The sequence below is a fragment of the Ochotona princeps genome, chromosome 18, assembly GCF_030435755.1.
Source record: "Ochotona princeps isolate mOchPri1 chromosome 18, mOchPri1.hap1, whole genome shotgun sequence".
NCBI classification, from domain to species: Eukaryota; Metazoa; Chordata; class Mammalia; order Lagomorpha; family Ochotonidae; genus Ochotona; species Ochotona princeps.
The window spans coordinates 21,638,734-21,650,953 of record NC_080849.1 but is presented as its reverse complement, the minus strand read 5'-3'; the positions used below and the strand labels follow the sequence as shown (position 1 = coordinate 21,650,953).

Here is a 12,220-nt window from a genome sequence, read left to right as displayed (position 1 = left end):
AACTACAGTGTAACACTGTATCAATTGCACCTGAGTGCTGGGCCAGAGACTTATCACACCAAAAGTAACAACATCAAAATGGAGTAACTGAAGCCAATGGGTAGGAGGCCCATGGGTGAAAGGCAAGAGACACAAAGAGGTGCTTAGCTAGAGGGGAGTCAGGAAAACCAGGGCTGCAGGGGTTCTCAGAGAGCACCCAGTTTTAACCTCTTGTGAAGTAAGGAGAGAGATTCAGAAATGATGTGTGTCTCACCCAAAATCACACAATTGCCAGGAGGGGAGATTGAACAAGGTCTCTGTGCTTAAGATCAATCCTTCCTTCCATCCATCCATCCATCCCTGTTGCTGATCTTCATGAATGGGAACACAGGGTCCCCCTCTGCATATGGAGCCCCTAAGCCCCAGCAGCCAAGGCAGCAGATGCAATGAAAGAACCAATCACCAAATGCAGAAAACAAAACCCCAGCATTATCCTTCAAGCTACCTGAGCTTGGTGGAGACCAGCTAGAACCCAGAACTCTCTCTCTCTCTCTGGTCTTTCTCTGGTCTCTTTCTATAGCTGGAGCCTAGAGATCAACAGAGATCCTTCAGATATGAAATTTCCCAGTTACTGTCCTTTTCCTACAGGCCACAACCCACCCTATCAGCCACAGTGGTTCATTCAAGCCATGGGTCTGCCAGAGCATATCTGACTGTAGATAATAGGTTGAAAGGTCCCTGGCACACCCATATGATTGCACACACGTGATCTGGTTGAGACAAGGTATATGGTTGTTCCCTTGGGCCTCAGCTACCACTTCCCATGGGGCTCTTGAAACTTCCTCAGGCTTTGTCAGTGCTAGATAAGACAGCTTTCAGACTCACCATCACCAGACACAGGAGCTAATAGAATCTGAACAAGTGGATTGAGGATTTGACACTGCCAGCCCTGGACCATGAAACAAAAGAAGGTGAAAGGTGTTCTGTTGTTGGCCTTGACATTCACCACATACGCAAAGTGAGAATAAAAGTCATCCTTACTCCTAAGAGTTTGAAACAAGATACCAACTGGAGAATGAATGCACACGAAGATACAGGGCCACAGAAGCATGTAACTAGGACACATTGACTTGAAATTTGAACTCAGGATGCTATGATCTGAGGCCTGGCACTCCTATCCCTGATGCTCTACAATCTTTTTGTGGACATTCTGTGTTAAGGACTCCTTTCTTTCCACTGGACTCTGAGCATCTTGAGCAAAGTGACCACATCTTCATCTGCAAGTCCATTAATGTGTAGCTTGGGTACTACCAATGGCAGCTACTGTTGCTGCTTTGCCTGAAAGCATGGGAGACCGTGTTTAGCTTCTGACCAGAAGTCCATACAATTGCTCTGCCCCTCTGGGTTCTGAACTGTCAAGAGGGTGAGATATTCCAGGCAGGAAGGAAGCGATACTCCAGGAAGAGAGTCAGACATCCTCAGCAATGGAAGAGCTGCCAAGAGGCAGATGGCAGGAGGAAATTCACTTTGCTTCTAGAGCAATTTGATAGCCAAGACTGTGTTCCCAGGAATGATAAACAGCAATAAGGCTGCCAGCCTTCCATGGACCCCAGAAGATACCAGGACCCCTGACTCCCACTTGAATAGGAGACAAATGTCAAGGAGGCTGCTTATGCCTGTGCCAGCTCTAAGTATACCTGAAATGCTGAGTCATGGGAGATGTCTGTCTGGACCATTTATCAAGACTTACGGGGAATCAGCCAAGACTGGCACTAACTGCTGACTCATGTGGGGATGACTCAGGAGAATTCAGAGGGTTTTCCGGCTGCTTGGCAGATCTCAGGGCTTGAGGTGGACTAGGCACTTTTTTCTTCCAGATGAGCAGAAATGTTTGAAAAGTCACTACAGAGCACTGCCACTGTCAAAGATAGCTAATGAATATTTCAGAAACACTAAGTGAACTAGAAGCCAAAGCAACCTAGAAAAAGAATAAAGTGGGAAACCATAATTACTGATTTCAGTAGTTACTGTAAAGTTACAGAAATTAAACCAATGTGGCACTGATATAAAAACACATAAGCCACGGGACTAGAACAAAGAGCCCAGAAATAGATTCTCATATGCACGGTCAAATGATTTTCATGAACAGTCCTAATGTTATTCAATGTGAAAGGGGCTGTCTTTTCAAAAAATGATACTGACAAACTGAATAGCCACCAATAAAAGAATAAAATTGGACCTTTACTTCATACCACATGCAAAATTTAACTCAAAATAAATCAAATAATTAAATGTAAGACGAAAACTATAAAAACTCTTAAAAGAAAAAACAAAGCAGAGAATAAAGATGGCGAAATAGGGTAAGCATACATTTAACAGATGGAGAAACATTAGCCAGTGTGAAGCAGCGAAGGCACATTCCAGGAAACAGGAGAGGACACAACAGCAGCAGAGGGGTACCTAGAGATGGACAGACACAGGAAAGCAGCAGATACAATGGTGTGGTGTTGCAGTGACTAATACCCAGGCAGCATTCAGTGAGTGGTGATCTGAATTGCAGCAGCAGCTGGAACTCCACCAACAATAAGGTAGAAAGGGACGTTCACTGTTCACTAGAAGTTCAGGAGGTGAACCCAAAGAATTGCCCTTCCTCCTGGTCTGTTAGATTTGACCAGGAGCAGAAACAGAACAGCAGGTCCCAAATGGGCAGTTCAGGAACAGGGTAGATTTCACAGCCCAGGCTGCCCCTAGAGCTGAATCAGGCACCATTCTGTTTAAGGAGGCAAAGGCTATGGGACAGGACTACGTGTGCACTGAGCTGGGAGTGAACTCATTTCTGGTTCAACGAACTGCAATAATGTGGCATCCAAGATAGGCCTGGGTAGGCCCCAGACCTGACAATCAGCAGATTAAGAACTATAGTAGATGCAAGATCTGTGTGTGTACATGTCTGTTTCTGTACCTGTTTCAGAAAAAATAAATATTTTAAAAGGAATTTTTTAAATAAAATGAGCTTACAAAGCAAGTTATGAAATATGAGTCAAAGAAGAATAAATAATAATTCAAGTGGCATGTGAGTGAGGCAACCATTTGGAATGTGGAATGTGTATGACTAAAGCTTGGGGTCTCCAGATGGATTAGTAGGACACAACAATCTGCCTCCCCAGGTCCCAGTTATGGGTCCCCAAGGCCTGAAAACCAGACACAGAGAAAGCCAAAAGGCAAAGTTGTTCTGGTTAGTACTGTTGCCTGGATTCCTTACAGTGCTGGGTGTAGCAGTTTTACCAGCTAAGAAATAGAACTCAATTCTAGAATCTTCAGTCCACACAACCATGAGTCTGGTCAACTTCAATTTCATTCCTCTGGAATCGTCTGCCTCTCTTTTTCCTTATGCCCTAAGAAAGAGGGTAGTTCAATGGGTCCTTTCCCCCGAAGTACACGGAACAGCCCTGGTGCTTGTCTGGCAGGTGCACTTGAAGGGACACCTAGAGTGATCAGTAGTCTCCATGCGGACGCAGCAACACGCTGGGCACAGGGTGATGTTTTCACCCAGGACAGCTGCCCTAGGGCTCCACAGCTCAGCTTCTGCTCCACAGCAGAACAAGCTCCCCTCACGCCTGTGTCTTAGAGCGTGATGTGTGAGATCCTCCTTAGAAGAACCATCTGTAAACTTAGTCACTGCCCTATCCTCTTCACCCCCACAACTGCCTGCAGGTCACTCCAAAGGGTCAATAATCCCCAAATGCCTACCTTCTCTGTGGGGCAGGAATGAAAGAAGCTTCTGGGTGGTCATCAGCTAGCACCGAGGCACCGGCCCTTACTTTGGGGCTGCCAGAAGTCAGTGGTCCCTTTTATTCCCTTCTTGTTTTGATGTCACATCCCAAGTTTGGAAATGCTCTACCTGCCCCCAATATGAGGGAGAAAACTATCATATTGCCCGTGTTCATCACCAAAGGCTTCCAGGGGCAATTACAATATCAAGTTCCTATAATACCAGGTGAAAAGTGAAGAAATAACTTCTTAACCAAAGCACTCACTTGAATATTTGGAGGTGGCTTTTTCAATCCTTTCTCTGGAACCCACCTGGAAAATTTTTTCGAAGATGTATTCTTTATTTGAAAGAATTACAAAGATAAACAGGGACAGGGAAGAGAGAGAGCACTGGGGGAGCAAGCTTCCGCCTGCTAGTTCACTCCCCAGATGACTACAATGGCCAGCACTTGGAGAGGCTGAAACCAGCAGCCGGGACACAAACAGGTGTCCATATGGGATTCCAGCAACACATTTGGTGGCTTTACCCACTGTACCACCACAGCAACACTCAACCTAGAATTGTTTAATCTAGGGCCGTTCTAAGGGTTGGACTCCCAGGCAGCCTGACTCAGAAAATAGCACCCTTGATGACTCTTAGGGAAAGTTGGAAAAATCATGGAGCTGTAGTCATCCATTCTCAATGAAGACTTTTCAGAAACTCTTCCACTGACAGTGGAGCCCTGGGCTTCTGTGGGACCACAGCAGAAGGTTCATGATGATCTGAACAATGTAAAAAGGCCAAACACAGGGAGACCAGGAGAACAAAAGAGGAAGATGGTGAGCTTGGTAGCTTGCTGAGGATAAATGCTGATAAACAGACTGGATCAAGTGCTTAAGGACCACGGGAGAATCTGCAAAATTCAGCCCGGTTGAAAAGCCAGGCAAAGGCTATGGAAAAATCAATCTCTCTCTCTCTCTCTGTCTCTCTGTCTCTCTGTCTGTCTCTCTCTCTCTCTCTTTCTCTCTCTTTCACACACACACAATTGCTGGAGCTGGCACTCCCACACAGCCAATAGGACTGGGCACAGCTACACACTCGGGTCCTTTGGAAACATCCATCAAAAGTCCTCACCATATGCACTTCATCTGAATTAGAAATTCCACTCAGAATGTATCTTACAGAAATAATTGTTGATCTGTAAAAGACTCAGGTATACCGGTCGGTGCAAAGAGGTTAAGTGCATCCTATAGGAGCACCAGATCAGGTCCCGGCTGCTCCACTTCCCATCAGCTCCCTGCCAGAACATCTGGGAAGGCCAAGGAAGAGAGCACAGGTACCTGGGCCCTTGCCACATACAATGGATACCCTGATGGAGTTCCTGGAGTCCTGGCTCCCGCCTGGCACGGCCTTAGCCATTTAGCCGTTTGGCCACTTGAGGAGCGAACTAGAGGATGGACCGCAACCTAGCCACTTCTCGATCCATCTTTAACTTCGCCTTTTAGATAAATCCTTTTTAAAAAGAGAGTCTCATCCTCCTTTCTCACAGCTCTCCCTTTTCCCGGGCAGCCTCCAAAGGCACTTACCTCTCATTTCACTTCCAAGTTTAGTCATTCAGATGCCCAGAGCAGTTCCTGAAGCGACTGTGAACAGGCCTGCGCCCACCACAGAAAGCCGGCGCCCACCACAGAAAGCCGGCGCCCACCACAGAAGGTAGCTAGGGAACAAGGACTTCACAGAGCGGGAACTACGGAGAAAAACAGCGGGCCCACAAGGAAAGGGCTGCGAGTACCGAGGACGGTCGCTCAGAAGAGGACAAGCGAACAGGGGTGACGGACAGCCCCCCCAGAAGCGCACACAGCCCTGGAGCCCGCCAGGAAGTCGGGGCAGCGCCGGGCAGCCCGCCGGGGGTGGGGCTCCCGCTGCAGAGGTGGGCGGGGCTTCGGGGTACACCTGAGGCGCAGAGGAACCCCAGGTGCAGCCATAAAGGACCTTCACCTGACTTCAGAGTCTCAAAGAGCACCCTTTGAGCCACCTAGAGTTATTTTAATTTAAGGAAGTGATAAGACCCTAGCCCCATGAAGTTTACTTTTTTTCAGTTATCCGTTAACGAAGTTACCCATCCTTCCCTCCCTCAGCTTTGGACTGAAGTGCTTGCTTCTTCCAAGGTGGACCAGACCCCACCTGGGTTTTAACATATGTGGCACTTCATTCCACTAGTTTCCCAAAACCAAGATTGATTGTAGCAGCTTGGTGATACATTTTCATAACTGCTAGCATTCTTTTTTTCTAACAGAACTGTCCTGTTTTTGCACACTTGTTTTCCCCTAAATGATTTTTAAATTATTTTGTCAAATTTTAAAAGTGAATGTTTTTAGTGGACTTTTATACTCAGTATTAGTAAATAAATTAAAGAGAGTTTATGCAATTGTAGAAGACTGATTTTTCACTAGTGAACATGTCTGTATTTCACTTGTGCACTTTTCCTGTTTGAATTTTATACAACAGTGTAATAACTATCAGTTCATTGAAATAAGTTCTTTAACTTACTTGTGAAAAGTTCATCACAGAAATTTGAAAACTAAACATAAAATGAAAAAAAAAGACTCAAGTATACCACTCCTAACAGAAAATGTTAGAACGTGAATGCAAGATGAACATTGAATATGGGATTCTGTGAATAAATGATCTGTTTCCATACTTGAAAACACATTACACAGTCATCTCAGGTGGCAGTAAGTGAGTGGCATTTTACAACCTGGACACAAACATGCTACAGGAAGAGAAATTCTAACAGCCCATTACTTCCAACTCTGTATACACAGAAAAGACTCAAATGGAATGCCCAGAAATGTCCCTAGTGTCCCTAGTGCAGGTGATGACATTATAGATATTCTTTTTTAAGCTTGAATATCTCTGCATTCTAAACTTTTAGCGATGATCACATTTGCTTTTGCTGAAGAAAGGTCAACAACACATGTTTTTCAAAGGAATGAATGAAGTTGTAAGCTATGGTAAAGGATTATCAAGAAACAAGCCAAGTGTTCAAGGCTGGCTGGAAATGGAAATCAGAGGGAAAGAGAGAGCAGTTGAGAGCCAGAGCCCATTGGACAGAGGGTATGTTGATTTCCACCCAGTGAGGTTGCAGGAGAGGGTGGACCTTGGTCCCCACCCAGGTGCATGTTTGTAGAAGTCCTTGTGTGTTAGCCTCTCGTGGTTCTACAGAGTGGTTGTGGGAATGTCACTTGTCTTCTCTCTATAACTCTGAGAGTAAGGATGATGGTGACAATGCCTGTTTGAAATCTCCTTTTCTGGAAGGGAAAATATGTTCAGATATTTGGTGAGGTGACAAGTTAGGACAGAGCACACAGTGTGTGTTTGCATATAGTTTGTTCCCTGGCTTCCTGCTCTTCCCACAGAACTGAATGTAAGGCCTCTGGCCGAAGATGGCCCCTGAAACACTAAGTCTGCTCTCTGTTCACAAAACCAGCAGTCAGAGGACAGGATGACATACTTCTGGAAGCTGGCAGTTCTGATCCCCACACCCTGACTTTGCCTGCATCAGGCATCCTAAGAAAAGCAATAGGACAATGAAGAGGCAGCCTTGATCTCAGAGGGGACTCTGCGTCACAATCATCAGGAACACAGGCTGTGATTGGCCCTGACCCTCCATCACACCTCCATGTTCCCTTTTGCTCTTCCTGAACTGCCAGAGCACACAAGCTTGATCACAAGGAATACGTGGGGCTCCGCACCGGCAACAGCCAACAGAAAGACCCTGGAAGTGGACCAATGGCAAGTGGGAGAGCCAGAGAGAGGCCTGGTTGAGCCCTGCCAGGGCAGGGAGGATCGGCAGGCAGGCTGGTCTCAGCACTGACCTCTGGGCATGTCCATAGGGTTGAAGCTGGCCAGTAGGTCACGGCACCACTGGCGGTCGCCTTCCACCTTGCTCAGCCAGTTGTTGCAGTTGAAGTAGTAGCGGAGGTGGGGTCGCTTCATGTCAGTCACAATCACGTGGTTCAGGTACCAGCTGGCATTCAAGCCCGTGTTGTCATGCTCTATCCTAAGGCAGAAGGCAATACCCACATCATTATCAGCAGCACTGAGGGGATCCTGGGTTAGCCTAGTGTTTGGAAGAAACAGAAACTCAAGCACTTTGTTGTTCATGTTACTGGTTGTGATTTTATCTCTGAAAATCAGTTTCCTCATCTTTGAAACAAGGATCTCTTGCAAGGTGAGTGTGCATATTAAAGAACACCACATCATTATTCTGCCAGTCAGAGAAGACAGAATCCCTAGGGCTTGCTTAGGGCCACCTTACTTAGGTCTAATTACTACTGCTTCCTAACCTTGGTTGGGGAGGCATGGCTCCTTCCTCCTATTAGGGCCTGAGTTGTGCGCACACATGTATCCACATGTACATACACACACACACACACACACACACACACACACACACACACACCGCCTCCTAACACCCAACAGAGCATGGTTCATGCCCTGGGGTTCAGACCTCCCATTCCAATACTGTGGGATGGTTAGGTGTGCCCACCTCTTTGTGACTTACAAATCCCCACAAGTAGATGCTCTCTAGTCCCACTACCCAGAGGCCCAGAGGCTCTGCCTAGCACAAGGCAGCCCCCTAGAAATATATCAGGAGCTGCCTATGTGAACCACAGAGGCAGTTTAGATTTTTCCAACAGTCACACTGGAAAAGATGCAATGAACATATGGGATATATTTTAGTAACAAGTTGCATTTAGTTCCACTTTACATAGCAATATCCAACCACAAGCAAATTTATTAAGCCCTTTCACATTTAATTTCTTGGACTGTGTCTTCAAACATCCAAGTATGTTTCCACATATCTAGCACCTTTCCACTTGCATGGTCATGTTTACAGGTATACAGTAGCCACAGATGCAACAACAGATTACAACTCCTGCAAACCTGGCCCAAACTTTCTGCCACATCATGCAGTCACCCTCTACCCCTCTCTGTGGCTCGGATTCTACTGAACTTGGCCACAGAAGACCTCACTTTACTTAGATTTTGTCATTCCTACCAGGGATGACAAAACCCAGCAGGGCTTTACCTTTGCAAGTTGTGACCAGTGACCACAGCCCGGAATTTATGTGGACAATGACACCACACCTGCCTATAGCTCAGTTCATAGTAAGATCTCAGATAGTAGCTGCCTTTTCCAACTCCCACCTCATCTCCTGTAAGGGTCTCTTCTCTACTCATATCCTCCTCTTCCCTTTACACACCCAAAGCCCAAGGCTCCCATGTGTTCACTTCCTCTCCAGTAAAGAGAGTTTGTGGCCCTGTACTTTCTAATAGGAGGAAAAAGTATCAGAACTGAGCTGAAGCCACACTTGACACAACCCCTCCCCTCAAATCCAGACTCCACTCTGGGTGCAATCAGACCACAGATGATCTCAACATTCTGACAAATGAGCATGAACTCGAATGAGGATGAGTTGCAGAGGTGAGCAGGAGAATGTAAAGGAGTAAGAAGGGGGATTGAAGACTCTTCTACAAGGCAGCCAATACACATCCAAGGTAACATTCCCCAGGAGAACGAGGTCAGGGAGCATGCTGAGAGTTTACTGGGTGCAAGTATCAACTTGCCAACTCCTAGGATTATCACAGATGAGCCACCAGCATCTAAATCCCAAAGCTAGTCAATAATTCAGCAGACACTTGATACCAGGCCATCTGGTCTCCGGCACTCTGCACTTTACCACGGTACTGCAGTGCCTCTTGGAGCATATCCCCCAAGTCTGTGAAACATCGTCTTCAATTGTCTCAACCCAAGAATTGAATCTCTAATTGGAGAAGTTTAAGGCACCATGATTCAGAATGGGAGGGAAAGATTTGAGCCTCTGGGTCCACAAATGGCATCGGGGGCAGTTAACACCCAGAAAGTGCCAATAGTGAAGTCACTTGCAAGGACATGTTCCCCTCATCTCCACCCTCACCCTGGATGGGCACCTGCTCCTCACCTGATTTTATAGATGAGGCCCACGTTGTTGGTTCTCACTCGGAACACATCAACATTGGCCTTCTCAAAGGCAGACTCGCTCCTGCAGGGAACATGCATACAGTTAGGGCTGATCAGCACATGGCTCCCAGGCTCCGGAGGAGGAGAGACAGGGGCTGACATCCTCCTCTTCCTCCATCATCCCATTCCCAGCAAGAGCTACAAGCACTACCTCCAAAATTTTAAGATTCATTTCTGACTTGTTTGGGGAGAAGGAGACTGAGGCAGTTCGTGTCACTCCTTGCTGTCATCAATAGTTCTCATCAGTTTCTTGCTGTGAGTCACTAACGAAAGCGTAGTAAAGAACACCAGCTCCATTTCCCCCACTTTACCAATGGGTAAAATATTAAAGAGACCAGAATCTGGCCTCTTGCAAAGTCATAATTGCCTGCCTTCCTATTGCTCTGGGCTGGGAGATGCAGGAGGGAGAAGGATGTGATGAATGTCAGTGCACTCTCAGGTGCACGGGCCTCACTGCCTCACCCCCTCACGTGCCTGGCCTTGCCAGCAAGAGTGACGTGGCAGTCTCAAGTGGAGGCAGCCCCTTGGGTTGTCCAGTGTCCTGCCATTCCAGCAGAGAAAGAAACACTCAGCCACAGGGCAGCAACCAGGGAAGCAGGGGTGAGGAAGGGAAGCATGTAGGCATCCTGCAAACAGTGTGAACAGAATCAAGTGCAGCTACAGTGCTCGGCAGTGCAGTGACCAGGCAAGTCCCCACTCACAAACAAACTCAACCAGCTCAGACTGGGAGCTGGAGCAGCCTCACCACACAACTCTCCGGAGCGGTAGCCTGAATCTCATGACAACATCTGTTCCATCCTCTGCGTGAGCTTTCAAGCCAGGCCTGCTAGCGGGCTCGTCCCATCCCACAGCCAAGTTAGCAACTGACAGCACAGGCCTCACCAGAGAGCTCCTAGCGAGGACCCTTGAGCCCAGCATACAACCCATGGAAAAAGAGAATCAGAGGAGACACTTGCTTATTTATCACCACCAGGAAGTACAGGTTCTTCCCTACCAAGACAACCAGGTTCAAAGTCAGTAACAGAAGGTTTAAGTTGGGATTGTGCAGTTGGACCCATTTTGAGAGTATGCCCAGGTGGGGCTGCTTGCATTGCTGGCAATCCCATATGAGCACCAGTTGAAGTCCCAACTGCTTCACTTCCAATCCAACTCCCTACTAATGAGCCTGGGAAGGCAGAGGAATATGGTCCTGTAGTTGGGTCCCTGCCACCCACATGGGAGACTCAGATGAAATTCCAGGCTCCTGGCTCTGGTGTGGCCCAGACCTGGTGATTGCAGCAATGTTGGAAGCAAATTAGAAGTGGATGGAAATATTGGCTTTTGTTGTTTTGTTTCTGATGGAAGTATTGTATGTCTCTTCATTTCTTCTGTCACTCCACCTTTCAAATAAATCAATAAATCTTTAAAAGAAAGTGATGCTGTGTGGGAATTGAGGGTAGGAGACGGAGATGGTGGCAGAACCTTCTGGGTTTTTCTGGAATGAAAAGCATAGCAGCACCGGCAGGCTTGGGGCAGGGTAGGGCGGTGTCTTACTGCTGCAGGAATATTGTTTCCAAGCGAGACCAACAGCACTTGAGTGTTGCTTCTGAGTGGCAGCAGCTGTGGCATAACTTGGAAAGTGTGTGCACTCCGGTGCTGTGCATCAGGGTTTTGTGACTGGGAAACATAGAAATGAATTTGAGGTATTTTCTGTTTCAATAAATAAGACAGCTGATTTTTAAAATAAATAAATAGATGAGTGTTTTCACATTAAATAAGAGCCCTGAGGAACAGTCACCCTGAGGAAGCTGTCTGGTTCACACCACTAAAATCCTATTATAACAGGCTACTTAATGAAACAGAAACAGTTTAAGACACAGGCTTTAAAGAAAAAGATAAATTAAGGATCCCAACCAAGTAAAGTTGCTGCCTACAATACCATCATCCCATGTGAGCACTCGGCTCCGCTACTCAAAACCACAGGGTTCCACAGCAGGTGCTATGTCCAGACATGGCCAGGATCATTTGGACACACATTTCCAAGCATTTGCTGAAATGGGATGCAGGTTTCTCAACCTGCATCTTCTCCACTGCAGGAAATGCCAGCACCAAGAAATTGAAGTTTCTACTACACCCATTGACCAGGAACGCCTCGTTCTTTGCCGGGCCAGTTTTCAGAAGCCTAGAAGATTGCCTACTGACTTACCAGAAGTTGGGGTGCAGAGACTGACCCCCCCAATGTCCTCAGCCTTAGAGTGCTCGGCAGTCAAAGAACAAGGTAAAGGGATGACAAGAAACAAGGGGTGGTGGTAAATGGAGCTCAATGCAGGATGAGCATTCTGCACAGTCATGGTACCACATAGGAGCACTTCCAGAGGTCACAGAAGGACACAGAGTCACTTCTGGGGGTACGGGACAGGGAGACATGCAAGAAATTTCCACCA

At 46.9% G+C, this 12,220-nt stretch overlaps 1 protein-coding gene across 1 annotated transcript in view; it reads right to left on the bottom strand.

Annotated features, from left to right (window-relative positions):
• LOXHD1 (lipoxygenase homology PLAT domains 1) overlaps positions 1-12,220 on the bottom strand; it is a 151,213-nt gene that overhangs the window by 127,602 nt on the left and 11,391 nt on the right. Inside the window, exons 3-4 of the mRNA XM_036493606.2 lie at positions 9,739-9,819; positions 7,609-7,793 (exon numbers count right to left, since the gene is read on the bottom strand). Coding sequence (XP_036349499.2) covers positions 7,609-7,793; positions 9,739-9,819 — 266 coding nt within the window. The remainder of the gene's footprint in view (positions 1-7,608; positions 7,794-9,738; positions 9,820-12,220) is intronic.